The sequence below is a fragment of the Notamacropus eugenii genome, chromosome 2 (assembly GCF_028372415.1).
Source record: "Notamacropus eugenii isolate mMacEug1 chromosome 2, mMacEug1.pri_v2, whole genome shotgun sequence".
Classification (NCBI taxonomy): Eukaryota; Metazoa; Chordata; class Mammalia; order Diprotodontia; family Macropodidae; genus Notamacropus; species Notamacropus eugenii.
Window position 1 is genome coordinate 432,967,051 of NC_092873.1, and position 21,217 is coordinate 432,988,267.

The 21,217-nt window shown below is 42.6% G+C and overlaps 1 protein-coding gene across 6 annotated transcripts in view; it reads right to left on the reverse strand.

The window, feature by feature from the left end:
* SRGAP2 (SLIT-ROBO Rho GTPase activating protein 2) overlaps window positions 1–21,217 on the reverse strand; it is a 247,956-nt gene that overhangs the window by 26,599 nt on the left and 200,140 nt on the right. For all 6 annotated transcript variants that reach the window (XM_072648021.1, XM_072648020.1, XM_072648023.1 and 3 more), the window contains exons 12-14: window positions 19,456–19,483; window positions 11,161–11,221; window positions 378–455 (exon numbers count right to left, since the gene is read on the reverse strand). In XM_072648021.1, coding sequence (XP_072504122.1) covers window positions 378–455; window positions 11,161–11,221; window positions 19,456–19,483 — 167 coding nt within the window. The remainder of the gene's footprint in view (window positions 1–377; window positions 456–11,160; window positions 11,222–19,455; window positions 19,484–21,217) is intronic.

Sequence of the window (21,217 nt, forward strand, 5' to 3'; positions counted from 1 at the left end):
ACGGAAATTACCAAAGCTTGCCCATTACCTTAACAGCTCACAAGATAATAAATGGGCTACAATGAACGGGCACATTATCTTTGATATTAACTGCTGCCAAGGGTTTCAAATGAAGCCATAAACTGCCCAGACATCCCAGCTAACTTCTTGGGTTTCAGTAGATCATCTGCTATTGAGAACTGAGATAAATGGGGCTGAGGATAGAACTGGGACAAGCCCTGGATTCCTTCCTGTCCATGATATAGGGACCAGGCCTTGACAAATGCTAACTTTCCTGACTGAGGAGTGGAGAAGGCTGGGTCTTCCTGAGCACTCCCAATGGGGTCAACATCTCAACAGCAAACAGTTCTGTCTTGACTGCAAGGTCTTTTCCTCACCTCTCTCAAAGGCGTTTTTGATGTCATTCACCTCCACTTGGGATCCTGACACCCGGAATATGCCTTCATGCTGTAACCCTGGAAAGATATGGAAAGAGAAATGTCAGAAAAAGGACGAAGTCGGGTGACACACACAACTCTGAGGTCCAGCACAACCTCTCGTGGAGCCAGGAGGTATCCTAGCCAGGACACCCAGTCTCTGTTCCCTTGAGAATCTGAAACATGTTGTACAGGCAGATAATCAAAGAACTGAGACAAGGAGCTTCACCTTCATTAGCAGAAGGTTGGGTGAATAAAGTTTATCAGATTAAGTCAGAGATCTGGCTTGTTCTGTCGCTGAACACTGAGACACTGGCAAGTGCCTCTTTGGCCTCCTACATGGTGCTCCTCAGTAGAAGTTCAAGGAGAGGCTCGGGATCACCTGGAGTCAGGAGGAGCTAACTTCAAATCCAATCAGGGACATTCTCTACGTGAGCCTATGTCAAGTCATTTTCCTTCTCCAGCCTCAGTGTTCTCATCTGTAGAATGAGAGGGTTGGATTTCCTAACCTCTAAGGTTTTTTCTAGCTCTAAACCATGACCCTATTCTCTTGCCTTGGAATTTACATCTGTCAAGTAGGAAAAGTGATTTCTGACTCTTATCACCGAGAGATGGGGAGAAAATTGGAGAGGAATCAGTAGTCGAAGTATGACATTTAGTTTTTTATTTTCATTAAAGAATTTTTAATAGTATGTTATTTTTTCCCCAATTATATGTAAAGGCATGGTTTGTTTTTTTTTTTTATTTATAAAGCAACAGTCTTGTGCTTGACTGAATCCCAGCTCTGTAGTTCCTCTACTCACTGTGACCCATGCAACCTTGGCTGGGTGCCTCTCATCTCTGGGTTTTAGCATCCTTTACTTCTTAAATGTGGGAGCTGGACTAGGTGATCTCTGGAGGACTTTCTAGGTCTAGAGCTTAGAAGTCTATGATTTTACATTAGTACAGCCTCCTTATACAAGGTCCAGGGAGGCGACTGCTATATTAATACTGTGTTATTATTAGTAGAATAATTATACAACATCCCAAAACTGGAGAGACATGTTAACATAACTGTGCCCACCCACATCCTAGGGCTGAAACTTGAACTAGTCTAATAACAACTCATTTACCTAGTGCTTAAGGTTTACAACATGCTTTCCTCACAACAACCCTCTGGTCACAGACAGGACGTTCAAATGTTATCCCTATTTTGCTGATGAGGATATGTGCTTAGAGACCTTAAAAGACCTTCCCAGGGATCCTACAACTCTTCTTAACCTGGCGCTTACCTACTTTTTCAGTCTCCTTACATCTTGCTCTTCTCTAAACACTCTAGGAGCCTATGTACTCTTCCTTGAACCCAACACTCCCCCTCATCCAACCTTTGCATTGGTGGTCCCCCTAGGCTTCCTACCCTTTGCTTCTTAGTTTCCTCCAAGATTCAGCTGAAATCTCATCTTTTGGTGGAGGCCTTTCCTGGATATCCCAGATGCTAATGCCCTCTTCCTTTTCGATGACCTTTCTCTCTTCTGTGTGTACCTAGTTAATTACAGGTTGTCATTTCCATCAGAATACATGGTCCATGAGGGCAGGGGCTGCCTTCTGCCTTTTTTGGTATCCCAGCCCTTACTGTGTGCTAGGCAGAGTGCCCAAAACACAGCAGGCACTTAATAAATGCTTGTTGATGGACAGACTCACTGATGGACAAACCAAAATTCATCCCAGCTTTCTCCTGGCTCCACTATGCCATCTGCTTACAGGATGATAGCAGCTGTAAACTCACAATTATCTAATACTTTGCAATTTATAAAATGGCTTCCTCACAACAATCTGGGGAGGAAGGGAATCTAAATATTATTATTCTCCCTTGTAGATGAGGAAACAGTTGCGCATTTAAGTGGACAGCTGAGGTGGGGCTCCTGCTGCCAGCTTCGATGTGGAGGGCCCTGTGCCGCACACCCATGTGGCATGAAAATGGGGGGCAAGATGCCCTCCTGCTGCCCCTGGCTTTAGGCACAGAGCCAATTCTAGGATGCTTATGTCTGTCAGACTTTCTGCTGAGAAGAGAGGAGCACATCTGTTAGTCTGAATACAAAGGGCACTGCATGCCTAGGTACTAGAACTCAAATCCAGGAAACACTCAAAGCCAGCCTGAGTGCCCCTAAGGGACTTCCCCCGATCTCCTGGGCAGTCAGCTAGCAAAGTGGAGGGAGAGCTGGGTCTGCATTCAGGAGGCCTGGCCCCAGGCACTTATCAGCTGTGTGATCCCAGGCAAGTTATTTATTCCGTCTGCCTCAGTTTTCTCAACTGTAAAATGGGGGCAACGATAGTATCTATCTTAAGGGGTTGTTGTGCAGATCAGATGAGATGATTTTTCTAAAATGTGATTTTAGCACAGTGCCTGGAGCATAGTAGGTACTTAATAAATGTTTCTTTCCTCCCTTCCCTCCTCTGTTCTCTCATCGCTCACTTACCAAGCATACAGCATCACAGACTTGGCCTTCTTTCAAAGCCTGTGATCTTCACAAAACCCTGACCCACCCAAAAGAGGCTAAATTGTTTCATGAGGAAAAGGGCATAGAGTAACCATACCCTTCAGCCACAAGTAAAGGAATCGCCCTTCTGGGGATTCAAGGCAGCAGGTGCTTTATCAACCCAGTTTCCAGCGGTGTATAACACAGTCCCCACCTGGAATTCTGAATCCAATTGAAACAAGAAGAGCGAGTAAGTAGGCAGAATCTAATTACCTGACTTTTAATAGGACTTAAGTTGTTTACGCCTCTATGGGAATCTGCAGAATATTCCCCACAGAACACGAGGCAACATTAAAACACCATTACTATTGATGGAAGAGGGCTATATTAGTTACCAATAGGAGGAAACAGCCAGATAATGCTGTTCAAACAAAGAATATAAACAGCAGGTGATCTGACAGAAACAGTCTGATACTGAGTGGCTTAAAACATACACACCATAATATAAAGAAATATATACACTATAATATACATACAGTATTTATTATATTTTAGATATCTATATATGTTATATTTTAGATATAGTATATGTAATACGTGTATTATATTTTACATCTACTCCACTACATGTGTATATTTTACATATGCTATGTGTTATATTTTATATCTACTGTTATATGTGTATATTATATTTGGTATATACTATAATATATACGTGTATTATATATACACGAATATAAATATCATATACTCTAAAATATAAAGAAATATCATTTCAGAGACCAGACAAGCCCCTGTGTTCTCCTGGGGGTCCTGCAGTTATCTAAATCCTTGGAAGATTTCTATCTCTGGTTTGCCAGCTGGAGTAGAGTAGCAGGGGCAATCAGCCCTGCTTCACATGTTGAGAGGTTAGTGTAAATCAGGAGTAGGACGAAAGGAAACCAGGCAATAGATCCTTTGTGTGGCTGGTCTCCATGAGAGTTCCTATGCATCTCATGCACGTTTGCTATGGATAAAGTCCTATATGTTCTTGCCATGATGATGACGGTTGGGATGATGAAATCAGTAACAAGAATAAATAAATGGTTGTCCTCTGCAAAATCAAGGAAAACCAGATGGGTTTTCTATTATAATGAGTATAAATTCCCTAAAATTTCTTGTTCTTTCCCTCCTTAGTGCACATTTGATTTAAAAAATGAAACTGATCAAACTTGCAGGAGCTACCGTGAGGAGCTCGCCAGGCAGTCTGGCAACTAAGACATGCATCCCTCTTCAGTCTGTACCAGCTGTAGCTCATTTTCTCTGCTTTTGGAAAAGTGTGCCGTTCACTTATGATGGTTACTGGAATTTTCCGCATCCCCATCATAAGGGTCGGGACACAAGACCTCATCTGGAGCAAACATATCCAGAGCACCTCTTAAGGCAGATTTCTCGTGGCAATCAAAATGGATAGTTAATAACTGCTTCCATTAGGCCTGATCCTGGGCACATCAGCCAGGGGTGAGTTCTTTTGCTGTCCTGAGGTATTCTAGACATCCTCAAGACCACTCTTAAATTCTTGCTCTTCCATGGAGCCTCTGAGACCATTTTATTCCCCCTGTTATCTCTCATCTAAACTCCTGCTCTACTTAATGTCTCTATCACTTACTTGGCCATTAAACATACTACCTTGTGAGGTTCTGTGCATTGCTGTGCTTAACTAACATGTATATTATTTCATAACTTTTTCAAAAGATTGTAAGCCCTCTGAGGGTCTTATACAAAGCCCTGTCATGATGCCCTGCCACAGAACAAATACTTGATAAATATACCTACTACATAGAATAGAGGTAACAAATAGAATATTGTTTTCTCTAAAAAAACGCAAACAAATTAATGCTATTTTACACTGTGAAAATGGCAAAGATGATAAAAAATAGAAATTAGTTGTTGGTAGTAAAGTCACAGAGAGATAAACTGTGAATTAATCCAAGCATTCTGGATGTAAATTTGGAATTATTTAAGAAAAATAACTGCCCTTCGACCTCAGAAGTCAAGGATAGAAACCAAGGTCCAATATGTAACAAAATATTTGTGGTGGCACTTTTGTGGTAGCAAAGACCTGGAAACAAAATGGGTGCCTATAAGTTGTGGAATGGCTGAAAAACTTTGGTACAGAAATATTATGAAATGTTATTGTGAAAAATAAGAATATACGAATATCAGGAATTCCGAGAAACATATGAACTGTTGCAGAGGGAAATCAATAGAGCCAAAAGAAGAATATGCATAATAGTTAAAATGATAAAAATGAAAATATTATCAAAAAGAAGTTAAACTCTGAGTAGTTAAACTCCGATAAATCAATGACAGTCACTGGACTGTCATAATGTTAAATACATTACGTTTTAACATTATTAACATAATGTTAAATACACTGTCAGATTTTGTCAATATATCCTATGTTTTTGCTTGATCATGACCCTTCGTCATCAGGGAGGGTTCAGTTGGAGTGGGGGGAGGCACTGTTGTTCCCTTCTAACCCCTAGAACAACTGTGATGTAAGGACAAAATGCAAAAACAAAAAATATTTTTAAAAAAGAATCAACACTGATTAAAACAGGACAGGCCAAAGACATCTTGAGGTATCAATATTTCATAATGAACATATGGGGAAAAAAACAGATTATGGTGGGAGGGAGTAGGTCTTTTCTTTGATGTTAAGGCTATCCAAAATATTAATTTTCCTTCAAGAACAAGAATCAAGAGAGGACAAGAGCTTGTAGTCTACGTAGAAGTTTAACAAGTATATACAAAGAGTAAGAAAAAAAAGCTGGAAGCAATGGATATGATAAGCAACAAATAACACCATAAAATGAAACTGATCATATTTTCATAGGAAATGATTAGTTGCTAATCAGGCCATCAACTTGTTAGAGCAAAGATACAAATCAATACCAATTAGAGGAAAGAATAAAAATGAGAAGATGTGGCATGCATATATGTGAGGCAACTGCAACCTGACTTATTTAAACAGGCTGGAAAAATGGAAAATGGATAAGAGACATTAGCATCCAATTTCCTATGGAAGTTTAACCCCTGGTTTTAATTAATCACCACCACAAAAATAATTAATCATTAAATCACTACCATACCAAAAAACGAAAGGAAGGAAAGAAAATCCTAGAAAACTTTAACTGCCAACAGGATCTCTTTTACTACACAAAGAAATAGCATAAAGGATCTAATAAGGGATGACAAAACACATTTCTCTCCCCTTTGGGGAGAGATGAGGGACGATGGATGTAGACTTATATACTCTGTCAATTACTGTGTTGGTTGGTTTTTCCTAACTTTCTTCTTTGTTGCGTGAGGAGATGCAGCAGCCAAGGGCAATGAGGCTTCAGAATATAAACCCACTTGTAAAATCTTACAGAGAACAAATAGTGGAAAATTATGAAAAGTGTCACATAAAGTGGTGAAAGGCAGCAGAAGGAATAACATTTATAGAAAGCTTAGCAAAAGATCTAGTTGAATTAGATAACCTCACAGTCATTTAAGGACAAAAACAGAAGAATGATGGTCAAAAACTGGCAAATATCTGGACATACCCCTGTAATAAGCTCTCCTCTCTATTGATAGTGGAGTCTCCAACATATTCACTAGACTATACAGAAGAGGCCCATGTTAGATGGGACACTTTTGAAGGTTTTGAGAGATCAGTTCTCAAGATATATTAAAGAAGGGAGGATGCTAAATTCTTGGGGAAAAAATTGGACATATCTACTAGTGACAAATGTGGACCAACAAAATATCAGTAACTACCAACCTATATGCCTACTTTCTTATGCTTGTAAATTCTCTGTAAGAATGATCTACACTTGCAGTGAAGGCATCCTTGATGAAGAAAAGAGAAGAAACCAGGGAGGCTTTTGTAAATAGCATCTCCTTGTAAATCATACTTTTTTGTCATTACACCCATTTACAGTCATACTTTTGGCTGAAAGGTGAAGAGAATACAAGAACCTACTGTGCTTATAGCTTGTTGACCATTATTATTATTAAAAACAAAACAAAACTCAACATTAGATCTGCTAGAGCAATGTGTCACTTTAAAGGCTCTCCTCCAACAATCAAAATCATACATGATTTTAAAAGGTATTACATAATGGAGATAATATTGACAGTCCTCTAACTAGTAATATCAAGTGAGACATAAAATAAAGAGGTGTATTCTTTGTAAAGTTGTTTGCCATAGTCCTTGAGGATATACATCACAGTCCAAACTGAAGAGGAATTCCTTAAATATGATGGGGTTCTCCCATCCCATCGCTTCCAATTGCAGATGGTACTATATTGATTGTACCAAGCTTTAGAATTTAAGAGCCTCCTAAATGAGACTGAAACTCTTATTTGGTGGAAGATTATGAAAAACACCACGTTAAATAATGAAAGTCAGCGAAGGAAAATAAGTTTGGCCTAGCTACCCATACAGGAAAAAAAATAGGAAAGATGCCTATTGTCCAAACAACGATATGTGGTTGGATGGACAAGCCCACACAGCTGGTTCATGCATCAGTGTGTACATCTTGTACAGATACTACTTGGGGCTCACAGTCCCACAGATCTGCTGGTAGATTTCAAGGGGCCTGGGGAATTGTATGGGAAAAATTTTATCTTTATTTGAATATATTAATTTCCTTTATAATCCTATATACTTTATTTTATGCATTTAAAAACATGATTCTGAAGAGGGGTCCATAGACTTTGTTTAAGGCATAAAAAAGGTTAAGGAGTCCTGCTACATAGAATCAGAAGTGGAAAGGAACCCAAACGGCTGGATTTACTTTGGGTGACCTTACAGTGCTTTTAATGAGCCTAAAATCTTTCACACACACACACACACACACACACACACACACACACACACACACACACACACACACACACACGTATTCCTCTGGTGAGCTAGATGATTGTGAATCTTAAAACTGAGGGTCATCAGAGATACATGGCAGGCAGGAATAGACTACAATATCACTCCAATCAAGAATTCCACAAGCTCAGTAATCTAAAGGGCATACTCAGAGATGATTAAATACACTGCCCTCCTCTCACTGAGGGCTGGGGGTGGTGGGGAATGGAGCTATGGACTCATTACACATGCTGTCAGATGCAGCTGCTGCGTTGTTTGGTTTCATTTAGCTATGTTTTTCTATGTTGCAAGGGGTGGTAGGCATATTGGGGAATGACAGTGATGTTTTAAAAAAGGGAGAGATTTGTTACTGTAAAAGGAGTTGTTCGGCTAGCCATGTATCCAGATGAGATAGGTAAGAGATGGAAAGCCCACATGCTCGGTTGGCATCCACCCCATATGGATAGATTCTGGAGAATGGGAAAGGTACTGCAGGACCGCATAAGAGCAAATATTGCCTAGATTTTAAAAAAAAATGGCATCTTACAATTGGAGGTCAGTGAACTTGGCTCTGATTTCTGGCAAAAGCCTAGAACATTAAGGGAACAGTTAACGAACACCAAGAAAAGAAGATCATTGGCAGGAATTCCTGAATCCCTGAGACCATGGACCAGTCTGAGTATTTGAAAGTTGAGGTTAAAACAAAAACAGTAACTCCCTAGCCATCACTGCAAGCCCCAAATGGAATGAGATGCCCTGGGACAAAGCAGGCTGCTCCTCTTTGGAGGTCTGCAAGTAAAGCCAAGAAAAATGCTTTTCAGGAGCACTGTAGGGAGGACTGTTTTTTCAGCTATGGGTTGGCTTAGATGGCCTCTGAGGTCCCTTCCAGTCCTGAAATTCTGTGAAAGAGTGACCTAGAAACAACAGGTTGGGTGTGCCCCTGGGGAGGATTTATAGGATGACAAAGACCAGAGTCACACAAACTTTGAAGGTCAGATAGGCTGTGATCCTTGAGGGTCTACAGAGCCTTTGTGCTGACCTCATTGTTAAATGCTTGTGAAACATGGACAGTCTACCAACACCATGCCAGGAAACTGAATTCCTTCCATTTGAACTGTCTTAGGAAGATTCTGAGGATCACCTGGCAGTCCTTGCTTGAACTACCTTGCTGAACTACCAAGTATTCAAACCATGCTTCAGAGAGTGCAACTCCGATGGGCTGGCCACGTTGTTTGAATGCAAAATGTACGCTTGCCAAAAAGACTATTTTATGGAGAACTTGCATGGAGCAGGTAATCACAGGTTGGCCAGAAGAAATGATACAAGGACACTCTCAAGGTCTGTCTCAGGAACTTTGAATTTGACTGTGCAACATGGGAGACACTGGCACAGGACTGCTCAGCATGGCATGCCCACATAAGAAAAGGTGGAACAAAACAAAATTGAGATATTTGGGATATTCACCCCAAATATTCATACGGACTATCTGTGCCCAACCTGTGGTAGACCATTCGAGCTCAAATTGGTTTAATCAGCCACAGTCAGACACGATGAAATTTCACTTTACCATGGTGATGTCATTTTGGTCTTCTTTGAAGACGAAAGACAACTAATGCGCATCTCTGCAACCATGCTATCTCAGATTCATAAGATAACCTAAATAACTTCCCCTCCCCCCCTCAGGGAGATTCTTCTGTTCCTCCTCCAGCACGAGATCAGTCTGCACCATAGGCATGGGACTCCCTTCTCACTGGGACATGAAGGCCTAGCCCCTGGTGAGGGGCTCTAGCCTTCTTAGAGCACTGAGCAGCTTCAGGGTCTCTGGTTTCCCATGCTGAGAGGAAAGATGGTTGCAACCATTTCAGGCTGCTGGGAAGACATGAGAGGAGCAGGCAGTATCCATCATGTCACTATTCCCAGCTTTCTATTCTAGAGACTACAGGGGTCTTCCCTTGGGGGAGATCTGGGACACTCTCTTGGTTGAGCTGAGTAACCTCGCTCCCCTGGGAAAGCTCCTTCACTCTGTATTGTCTGGTATATGCCTTCTCTGATGTCTGTTTTGTTATGATTTGGATAAATGGGTTTCTTTGCCATTTTCTATGTGTGTTCACTGTAGAACTGCTATTAGGTGGGAAAAGGGATCAAGTCTTAGATATAGAGCTTGGGGTCTCCCTTTCCCTTAAAGTGAGAAGTGATTAAGAGTTAGATGGAACCCTATCATATTCCCTGGACTAATAAGATTTAAGGGACCAGGCAGATATAATTCTAGTCTGGTACCTAGCTCTCTCTGGGGAGAGCAGAGTGGCCTCTGGCACCACCTTCCTGCTCCTCTTCCCAGAAGGAAAGAAAGCAGGGTTGGGAGAAGAGGCTAGATCTCTATTCTGCCTCCCAGACCCAGGACAGTCCTTGCTGCACATGGGACTTCCCTCATTTTGGGGGAAGATTTGGGGAATCTTTTTATTGTCTACTCATCCTTACACATGGCAAGCTTTTCTTCCTTATTTAAATCACCCTCCTACAATTTGCTACCGGTAGTTTTCCCGGCACACGATGATTGAATAGGTATAGAATTTCAAAGATTCAACTTGTCCCAGACAAATGAGTTAGAATGACTTCACTTAAACATGTGAGTGAAACAGAAGACTTTTCCTGGCCCCAGGGTACAGAGAAAGCCTCTATCTCAGAACTTTAGGACTGATTACTTCTGGAGTTCTTTGGGAAGTCATTCACTGAGACAGAGACAGTCAAAAGTTTTGTCCAGATAGGGATCAACCTGAGGCTAAGAGGAGAATTGTTTTTGGAACAGCCTGATGGTGACTGTCAAATGAAGCTAAGTGTAACTCAGTAGGAAATAGCTCCATGAAAAAAGATAACAGAATAATTAAACTAATATGTAGGTGCCAGGCACTGTGCTAAGTGCATTACAAATATTCTCTCATGTGATCCTCACACTAAGCCGGGGAGGTAGGTGCTTGGGAAAACGAAGGCAGACAGAGGTTAAGTGATTTGTCCAGGGTCTGAGGTCAATTTGAGCAGAGGTCTTTCTGACTCCAGGCCAGAGCTTTATCCATTGTGTTACCCAGCTGCCAATGAGTAATGACTAAAACCCACACCAAATCAACTATATTTACTCACTTAACAAGTGCAATCGTCAACTTTTGTTTTCAAGCTGGAAGAGGGAATGCATCAGTAGGCTGTTGTGAGCTAAGACACGCAATATTTCTGACCCCAAAGTTAGAATGTTGTTATTCTGTATCAGTGACCATCACACAGGTAAGAAGTGGCTCCCTCTCTACACTGGGAGCACCAGGAGGAAAGCCAAGAATCCAGTGGTGCTTCTGGGGACTCCTTTCCCTCTGCAGGCAGAGGTAGACCTGGCTGTCAAGGTGCTTACCGTGTCTGCTGATGAAGCGGATGCAGCTCTCCACAACAAGAGGAATTGCTTGACTTGAATCCTGAAGGAAAAAAGGCAGACGCTACATTAGAATCCTCAGACAGAGACAGCCTGGGCAAACAAGTCAACAACTCTATGCCAGCCACCGTGCTAAGCTTCAGGCATAAAACCCTCACAAACATCACCTGACAGTCAAATGGGGGGAAAAAACCTATAAAAAAACTAGGGGGACAGAAGACATACACAGAGCAGAGGGAAAATACTCTGAGAAGCAGCTGCAGGGGGGGGGGAGGGGGACTGGGAAAATCCTGGAATGCTGGGGATTTGAGCTGAGACTTAAAGGAAATCAGGGAAATGAGACAGAGATAATGGGGGTAGAGCATTCCAGGCATGGGGGAGAGCTAATGCAAAGGCTCAGAGATGGGAGATGGGAATCTCTCATTTGAGAAATTTCAAGTGGGCCAGTGCCAGTGTGGCTAGAATGGAGAGTCTGTGGAAGAGGCTGAATATCAAAAACTGGAAGGTAGCAAGGGTCTGGGTTACAAAGAACTTTCAATGTCAAAGGGTTTTACGTAATGACAGTAACAACAACAGCTGGGGCTTAGACAGCATTTCAAGGTTTGCAAAGCCCTTTACAACACCCTGGGAGGTAATGAGAATACTAACAGCTAACATTTATGTTGCTCTTACTGTGTGCCGGGCACTGTGCTGACTGAGCGCTTTACAATTATCACAGCATCCCTGGGAGGTGGGTGCTGTTATTATTGCTCTTGCTTAGAGAGAAGGAAACAGGAAGACAGAGGTTAGTTAATTGGCTTGCCCAGTCCAGAGTCTTTCTGACTCCAGGTCCAAGGCTCTATCTACTTCCTCACTGTATGTTTGGTCCTGGAGGCAATGGAAAGCTACTGAAGAACCGGTGGGCACTGGGGTGCCATGGTCTACATTTTGACAAATGGCTTTGGGGGTTAAGTGGAAGATGGATCAGAGTGGAAAGACACAGAAGCCCAACCAGTCAGGTGTGAGGTGGTGAGGGCCTGTACCGGGGGGTGGCAGTGTCAGAGGAGAGAAAAGGGAATCTGTACTTGAGAGATATAGTGAAGGGAAAAATGAGATCTGGCAACCTTTGGGATATGTGGAGTGAGGGAGAATGAAGAGGCAGGGATGATGCTGAGCTTGTGGACCTGGGTGACTGGGAGGAAAGTGCTGCTCTTCACAGTAATAGGGAGTTGGGAAGAGTTTTGGAGGAAAGAATAAGAGATGTAGTTTGGACCCACTGAGATATGTATGGGACCTTTACTTTGAGAGGCCCAAAGGCAGCTGGGGGTACATAACTGGACCTCAGAAGACAGACTAGACCAGTGAGCATAAGTGAAACCAGAGCAGGGGATGAGATCCCAAAGTGCATAGTGGGGAAACCATTGTTAGTGAATGATGCGGATGAAGATCCAGCAAAGGGGACTGAGAAGGGGCAATCAGAACTGTCAGAGCAAGAGTAGCAAAAAAGCCTAGGGAGGAGAGAACATCCAAGAGAAGAAGGTGGCCAGCAGTGTGAGCTGCTGCAGAGAGAGGTCAAGAAGGGTCAGGATTAAGAAAAGCCTATTAGACTAGGAAATGAGATCCTCAGTAGCTGTGGAGAGGCTACTTTCCGCTGAATGATAGAGCTGGAAGGCAGATCGAAGAGGACTTAGAAGAGACTGAGAGTAAGGAAAGGAACCCAATACCGATATCTTTATTGAGGGGTTTAGCCAGGATGAGGAGGAGAGGCGGACAACAACGAGTGGGGCACAGTGAGGAGTTTCTAAGGATGGAGGAGACACAGGAACTTTTGTAGACAGGAGGAATGGAGCAAGTAAACAGGGAGAGATAGAATGTAAAGGAGGGAGCAGAGATGACAGTGATCTGGCTTTAGTAAGGAGAAGGGTCACCTCTTAACGGAGACTGGAGTGGTGCAGGAAATAGAGGGGGAATATATTGGAATAATGTGAGATGAAGAAGAGGGGAAAGGAGAGGAGGAGGAGCTTCGGTGAATGGCCTTTGTTTTTTTGGTGAAGAATGAGGAAAGGTCTTTGGCTCATAGGTTGGAGGGAGGGGTGCCATGAGAGGCTTGAGTTAAGATGAGAAGGTCTGGAAAAAAGCCAATAGTTCAGTGTGTTCTCCACTTATCTCTGCAGAGCTTTGTTGATCACTTGTAGCCAGGGGACGTGCCAACAGCAGCATACCAGAAGGGGCCACTTGTCATTAAAAAAAAATCAGATGTGATTTCATTGGCATAGAGAGCTCTTGGTCAAGAACTTCCTCTACTAATGTAGATTGGCAACTGCTTAACAATTTAGAGAGGTGGTTTCTGGGGCACCGAGAAGTCAGTGACCTGCCCAGGGTCAAGAGATTACACAGGAACTCAGGTCTCCCTCACTAGGAGGTTAGCTCTCTATCCACTATACCACATGGCCTCCCTTAAGGTGTAAAGAGAATTATAAACTAATTACAAAACCACAAGAGTTGGAAAAGAGCTCTATATATATATATATATATATATATATATATGAGATTTCAGGAGAATCCAAACTCCAGTCCTTAATCTGATAATCTGCCATACAAACTTGTTATTTTATTTCTCTGGGCCCCAACTTCCCCATCGACAAAATGTGGCATGTTGGCCAAGGGACTGTGGAACAAATGTTGGCATAGGGATTGTGTAAGGATAGGAGAAGAGAAAATGCTTGGATAAAGGCATTGAAGCAAACAAGCATGCACGCATACATACACATATATGTATACACAAACATGTAGACAGACATGCCTACATATAAACAGACCCCAAAGGTAATGGTTTTACAAACAAGTATGTTTTGCTTTGTTTTTCTTATCATGGTATCCAAAGCCCAGACTGATTTGGCCCTCATCTACCTTATCTACCATATTACCCATTGTTCTCTTTCACGTACCTCCAGCCAAAGCTGGCTATCGGTCATTCCCCAAGCTTGTCCTATGCTTTCCCACATCTGGGCCTTTGTTCTTTGTGCTGTTACTTCTGCTTGAGATGGTGCCCACTTTTCCCTCTCCCTACTTCCACCTAAATTCCTTTCCATATTTCAGTCTAACTGAGCATGCTCCCTTCTCCCCAAAGACTCCCCAGATTTCCTCAGTCAGAAGTGCTCTCTGACTCCTTTGAAATCAAGGAGATAGCACTGCGTGCCTCTTTCTATTGTACCACAACATTCCACTTGGTCTTCCATCTACATCTACGGGAAGGTAAGGATTGTATTTTGTTCCTCTGCATCATGCCCAGAGCTTACCATACAACAGATGCTCCATAGATACTTGTTGAATGAACAAGGGTATTAAACACATACAAAACTAAGTCTAAGAGATGAAGGGGTCAGGCAGAAGTACTCTCTAGCTGGGAAGAAAGGGTAGGGTTCCAACTAGTGAGAAATAAAGAAAGTAGAACTTGGGCTGAAGAGACCTAGTGGACTCTGTCCATCTCAAGAGATTGCCTACTCCTCTCTCCTGGCTCAAGATATTCAGCTTTACCCATGAATTTGGGCAGCAGGAGGGGAGCAGGTGGGTCATTCCGGGGAGTCAGGCAAAGGAGTCAGCCAGTCCATCAACTGGCATGGCTTCCAGGTCCCAGGGTGTTGGCAGTCCTGCCAAAGGGTACAGTGCCTGTGCCAAGGTGGAGCAGGAGTCAAGAAGGTCCTAGCAAATGTTTATATTCAAGGCTTGAAAAACCCATCTGCTCTCTATAGGTTTCCAGCTTCAGGGGCCAAACCGTCCTTCATGTCAGCATCACCAATGACTGCCGATTAGCCTGAAGTGATTGCACATTCCTGGTTCTCCAGCACACACCCGAGGGAGAGCAAGATAAGGATCCAGTGCCCAAGTCATGGAGGCTTTGGATGGCCTCCCCTTGCCACATCTCTCTTTCTCTGTTTGCCAAGCTCCTCAGCTCCAAAGGAGTGCATTAATCCTGAGCACGTAGCTGGTGTATTTCTGTGATGGAGGAGAGGCACTTGCTTCACTTAACTGTGAATGCTTGTTTGCTATTCTCAGTGCACTGTCTGAACCCATTTTGCTTGTATTACTGGTTCATGTCCCCTAGGAGCTTAGGGTCTCTGCCTGATGTAACTCCTGTCATGACACTTTGGGTGATGCGAAATGCAATGAGGTACTTAATGTGACCTTGCTGTTGATAACACAGGACTGAAGGGGAGGAAGAGATAAGGCACTCCTTCACATGGAAGTTGTGAAAAAAGTCAATATTATTTCAAAACCAGGGCTATTGCCCAGAATGCTCAGCTAGAGGACCATATCACATGGTTTACAGTTATCCAAATAGGCTAGAGTTTATTAGCCCCAAAATATTTCTCACCAGGTTACTCTCCTTAAAGATATGTATTAAATTCAATGCTCATCCTTTATGATCAACTGGTATCACTTGGCATTTTGCCTGGGTAAGCAGGGGACACTGCTTTGCAGGCCTGTTACTAAGTAGGCCTCAGTCACCAGGAGGCTAATGGAACCATTTGTTGACGGCTGAAATTTGGAGGTCTCTCTGGTTTTCATTAGTTATTTTGAGAGTTGACCAACAAGGGAATCTTTGACTCTGAATGAATGAGTTCATGGAAGAGTTTTTCAAACAGAAATGCTTCCATGATTCAAAAGGACCTAGGGGGAAGGTTATTGAAAGTAACCCTCAACACTTACAAGATGGGAATTCTTATTCCTGACCTTCTGCTGTATGTTGAGAAACCAATTCTTTACCCAGGTGGAAAAATGATCCTCTCCAGAGGCACATAAGGATGGTCAACTGTGTATTTATACATGTTTCAAGCAGTCTGTTGAGAAATCAGGAGCAAATTGAATGTGAAAGCTGGGATGAGTGCTTCCTATTTCCAAGGAGCACAAGATCAAAGGATATAGGCTTAAAAGTACATTAAGAAGGATCCAAATTAGACATGAGAATGATATGTTGGGGACCCAGGCAGGACTTCCTGAATACAAAGCCTGGGAAACACTGTAAGGGGCTCCTCCAGAAATATTTAAGAAAGGGATAAGTAAAAGTTGTCTCCCAAAGTATGAATGCACTTTAGCTAAAGGCAGGGGGATGGACTAAATGACCCTCCTTCTCACTCTGGCTGGATTCTACCGACACTAAAGGTCTGCAAGGATTCCTCAATATAACAAAACCCATTTACTCTTTCATTGGCTGAGGAATCATGAGTTTACTCCTATTGGTTACTTATCCTGCACAATCTGTCCTCAATCTCTACTTGTTTGACTTTTTTAGTAGATCAAACAAGTCACTTTTTGAAAAATGCTTTACAAAACCACCACTGGGTTTGAGTTGTCATACAGGAAGTGGGTCAGAAGCACAAAAACAAGGCACTGCCTTATTTGGGATTTGGGGTATATCCTGGAATTCTTATGCAAACCCAGCCCTACACAAACACACTTCTTCTTTAAGTGCTAAGAAAACTCAGTGGGTGACATTCCCAGGACAGGGTGCCAGCAAACCAATGGCACATGCTGTCTCCCAGCCTGATCTGACTGGTTCCCAATATGAAGCCATGATGGCTTCCTCGCCTTCAGTCACCACAGTGTCTAAAGGGCTCCAGTACGCATGGAATGAAACTTCAAATTCATCTCTGTTCTCACTGGACATAAAAGGACTGTTCTTCCTTCTTCCCAGATACTCTCTGGTTAGCTCTCTGGTTATTAAATCACTGAGATACAAACGCAATCAATCACCCCTGGAGGAGGCACCCCAGGCTTTGCCATTGACTGAAGTTGCACAGGCCTGGGAAGGATAATTTACAACAATGATATCATGAACAATTTTTAGCACTTCTCCCCAAAAGATTTTAGTCTATCTGATGGTATTTTCACCAAATTGTGAGCCAAGGGAGAGAAAGAAAAAAACAATCATGGCAGAGATGTGACAAATGAACGGGTCTTATCTTATCCCAAGACCACACTTGGTTTGCCAAATCATTCTTGGAAAAAGAAAAAAATAAGGTCACATTAACTATACATATGACCCAACTTTAACCAGGGCAGGCTGAAATCACTGTTAGGTTAGAAATCACTTGGGGTGCCAGACCCCAAGAACCTCAGATGGTGTCCCAAAAGTCTTATTGCAGTTTTAAGCTATTAAACCATAAAACTACATTACAGCTTACAACGGCATCAATGCTTTTTGGGATACCCTGCACATGGGCAACTTTCAGTTACCTGTGGGTGGATAATCCATTTTGAATTTATTTATTTATTAGTATGTAGAGTTTCCTCCTGTAACCCCAGGATAGTTTTTTCCACATTTCATCTTTGTTCCTTTCTCATTGAATCTCCAAGGATCACAGGGTCATGGACACAGAGCTGGAAGGGACCACAGAGGTTATCCAGTTCAATACTTTTATTTTACAGATGAGGAAAGTGAGGCCAGGAAATATTAAGAGACTCACCCAAGGTCACCAGTCATAAGTAACAGTGCCAAGATTTGAACCCAGATTATCTGAGTCTAGGGCCAGAAAATACAAATTCATTTCAATGTAAGCTTTTAAAATTATTGCAATGACAAATCTTTTTCTGCTGGAATAATGATAATAATAATTATTATACTGCACCATATTTCAAAGATAAACAAAATTTTTGGAGTATCCATATCACTGCCTCCTAATATGAAGACCCAGGGTTGGGACACTTCCTAGCAAGGTGACCCAGAACAAATCACTTAATTCACTCAGTGTCCTTATCTGTAAAATGGGGACAATAGGAGCACCTACCTCCCACAGGTGTGATGAGCACCTCATGAAATAACCCATGTGAAGCACCCTGCAAAGAGCTACATAAATGCTGGCCATTACTGTTAGTAGCAGTGGAGCTGACCATTATCATAACTGAGGGCTGCCTCCCCAGTAGCAAAGCTGAGTATAACAGCAAGGCATCAGAGTGAAACAGCCAGACGTCAAGTAGCTGTTTCCTTGTACTCTAGCTTCACACGCCTGCCTGTAGACCTAAGGTGCTTAAACATACCCTTGATGCTGGCTGTCAAAAGACAACAACCCTCGTGAACTACAAGCTAAAAATAAAGCCCCCACCATGGGTTTAGACGCTATAGGGTCTCACGCGCACACGCACACGCACACACACGCACACACGCACACACACGCACACACACGAGCAATCTGGCACTAGAAGGGATCTTAGGGATCACTCAGCCTAACCCCTTCCTTTTATGCATGAAAAGATTGAAGCCACGTGACAGGCTGAAGGTCCCACGGAAGGGTAGTGGCTCAGAGGGATGATGCCGTGCACACGCTCTAGTGTGGTGAACCGCTGGTGCTTAATCATTTAATCAAACTCATGGTGTTTCCAGAGAAGGGGAAATGATCTAAATCAGGACAGACAGGTCTGGACACAAAACAACGGCAGTCCCATTATTTCATGGGAAATATATCCCACATTCCAACTATCACATGTATCACATGCCTACGTGTGACGATATCACATATCCCATAACGCTGACTTTTCCTAGAGATGCCTCATCGTGGCGTGAGGCTGGACACAGGTCCTTTAAAGATGAGTTAGGCAGAACATACCAAAGTCCTCCCGAATGGAAAGATCTTTGAATACAGTGATGAAATGTCAATCTGTCTTCCAAGGACTGACCCAACTAAATCCCAGAGAGGCAACTATTACTTGGGGAATTTTTTCAAGTACAGTAATGGATTTAAAAAATCTAAGGCATAGATAGGTTGCGTATTGCATCACAGCAATGCATCAATAGATGCTAGTAATATAAATATAGTTAGCAGGTGTTGGAGTTGGATAGACCCCAGTTTAAATCCTGCCATACTTACCCTGTGTGACCCAGACAAATCACTTAACCTTTTAGAGCCTCAGTTTCCTCATCTGTAAAATGAGGATAATAATAGCACCTATATCATAGGACCACTGTGAGGATCAAATGAAATGACATTAATATAAAGTGCTTTAAAAAAAGTATACTATGTTATAGAAATGCTGATTTTATCCCATAAGCTAAAAATGAAATAAATCAAAAATTATACTTAGCAAACCTTAAAGTGCCAAGTAAATGCTACCCATCATCATCTTCATCTTCATCATCATCATTGTCATGCCCACATTGCTGAAATACCAGGTCCTTTTAAGTATTCAAAATGAGCATGACCCCAAACATCCCTCCTGAGCAGGGAGGGAAGGTCCCATAAACCCGGCAGAACCAGAAGGAGCCCACTCACGCAATCCCTATCCCCAACCGGAGGTCCTTACCTGTTTCCTTATGGTGGAGCTCCGCCGGCTGTGGTGCCCGCCCAGCCCGTAACAACAATCCGGGAGTGGAAGAGAAAGAAAAAAGAGGAAAAGGTGAGAAGGTGACCATTCCAAAGTCTGGTGCAAAACTTTATTCCATCACTGAGGAGGAAGCTGTTGACCAACTTATCGAAAAGCAGATGAGGAAGTCTATAAGGTGTCTTGGGTCCCTCCTGATCCTCTAACTTGGGTGGGGGGTGGGGTGGCACGCTATGAACTCCAGATCGCCACTCAGACATCCCATTTCCCACGTGGCTGCTCTACTTTGAGACTTGTCTGACAGATCTCTTTACCATGTTCCTTGGGAGCAATGAAGGTCTTTCTTTTTTTGTATTTCTCCCCCCACCCCCACTGTGCCCAGCACTTAGCACAGTGCCTGGCACATCTTGTCATTGTCAGCTGTTTTTACAGTTGTGTCTGACTCTTCATGATCCCATTTGGGGTTTTCTTGGCAAAGATACTGAAATGTTTTGCCATTTTTCTTCTCCAGCTCATTTTATAGATGAGGAGACTGAGGCAAACAGGGTGAAGAGACTTGCCCAGAATCACACAGCTAATAATTGTCTGAGGCTGGATTTGAACTCAAGTCTTCCTGACTCCAAGTCCAGTGCTCTACCCACTGTATCACCTAGCTGTAGGAGCTTAACCAATGCTCGCTGACCTTCGGACGTGACTAGGCTTCTCCTTTTTCCATGACCTGAAACTATCATTCTAAATTCAAGATGATAAAACAGGCAAAGCTCTACTTTCAGGAGTAGAACTTTCCATTTGTAAGAACTGGGAGACCATGGAAGTTGTCAGCAAAGAAGGCTGGAGAATCCACTTCTCTAGAGATTTTAAAGAAGACAGGCAGTTGTGTTTCTGGCTGTTAGTGCTGGTAGAAGGCAGGGGAATGAGCTAGAGGAGAGATCCTTACTGACCCCAAACTGACTTAGAAAACCACAAATTAATATTATCTCTGTCTTAATGTATTTTCATTTACTTTGTCAAATATTTTCCAATTGTATTTTAGTATGGTGAGGGCAAAACTCCAGAGTTTTGGGGGCCACAGGCATCCTTGAGTTGGACCCTTTTGAGCCAGATGACCCTCTGAGGGTTCCTTCCAGTTTAAGAAGCTCAGGCAGGCTTGTTCTAATCTTTGATCCCTCTCTCACAATACATTTTAAGAAACTCCCTCATCCTGTTTCCTTCCAGTTAGAGAGATTAGTATTATTAAGTCTTTACTATAATCCATAATGAAAAAAGATGACAGTCAAAATGAAGCGATTTCTACAAATGGCCTTTGGATTATTGTTTGTGTTGGCAGATTCTAATACTGATACAATGGGCTGAAATACAAGTCCCCAAGGAGGCCTGTCCATTAAAACTCTTTTCACTGTTTAAATCAGCACGCTTCCAGGCATCTGAGGACTATCAGCAGTGTAAAAGGTAGAAACCTAGAGTGTAACGTGGCCTGGGAAAGTGGTATTTCCTGGGGGACCTCTAGGGCTTCCTCAGGGCATTGGAATCACACGCAAGGCTTCAAAGGTTTCTGGATTCTCATAGGGGAACCAGATTTCTACTCAAAGTTGCTGCTTTGTTCTGAAGAGTATTTCAGGACTGGCAAACAGTCACTAATTAAGATCTGTATTCTTTGTTAGTACATGAGAAATGTCCTCGGAGACCAAGCACTTCTTTCCAGATCTACGTTCTTGGTGACAGAAGCGGCCTCAATTCTGAAGCT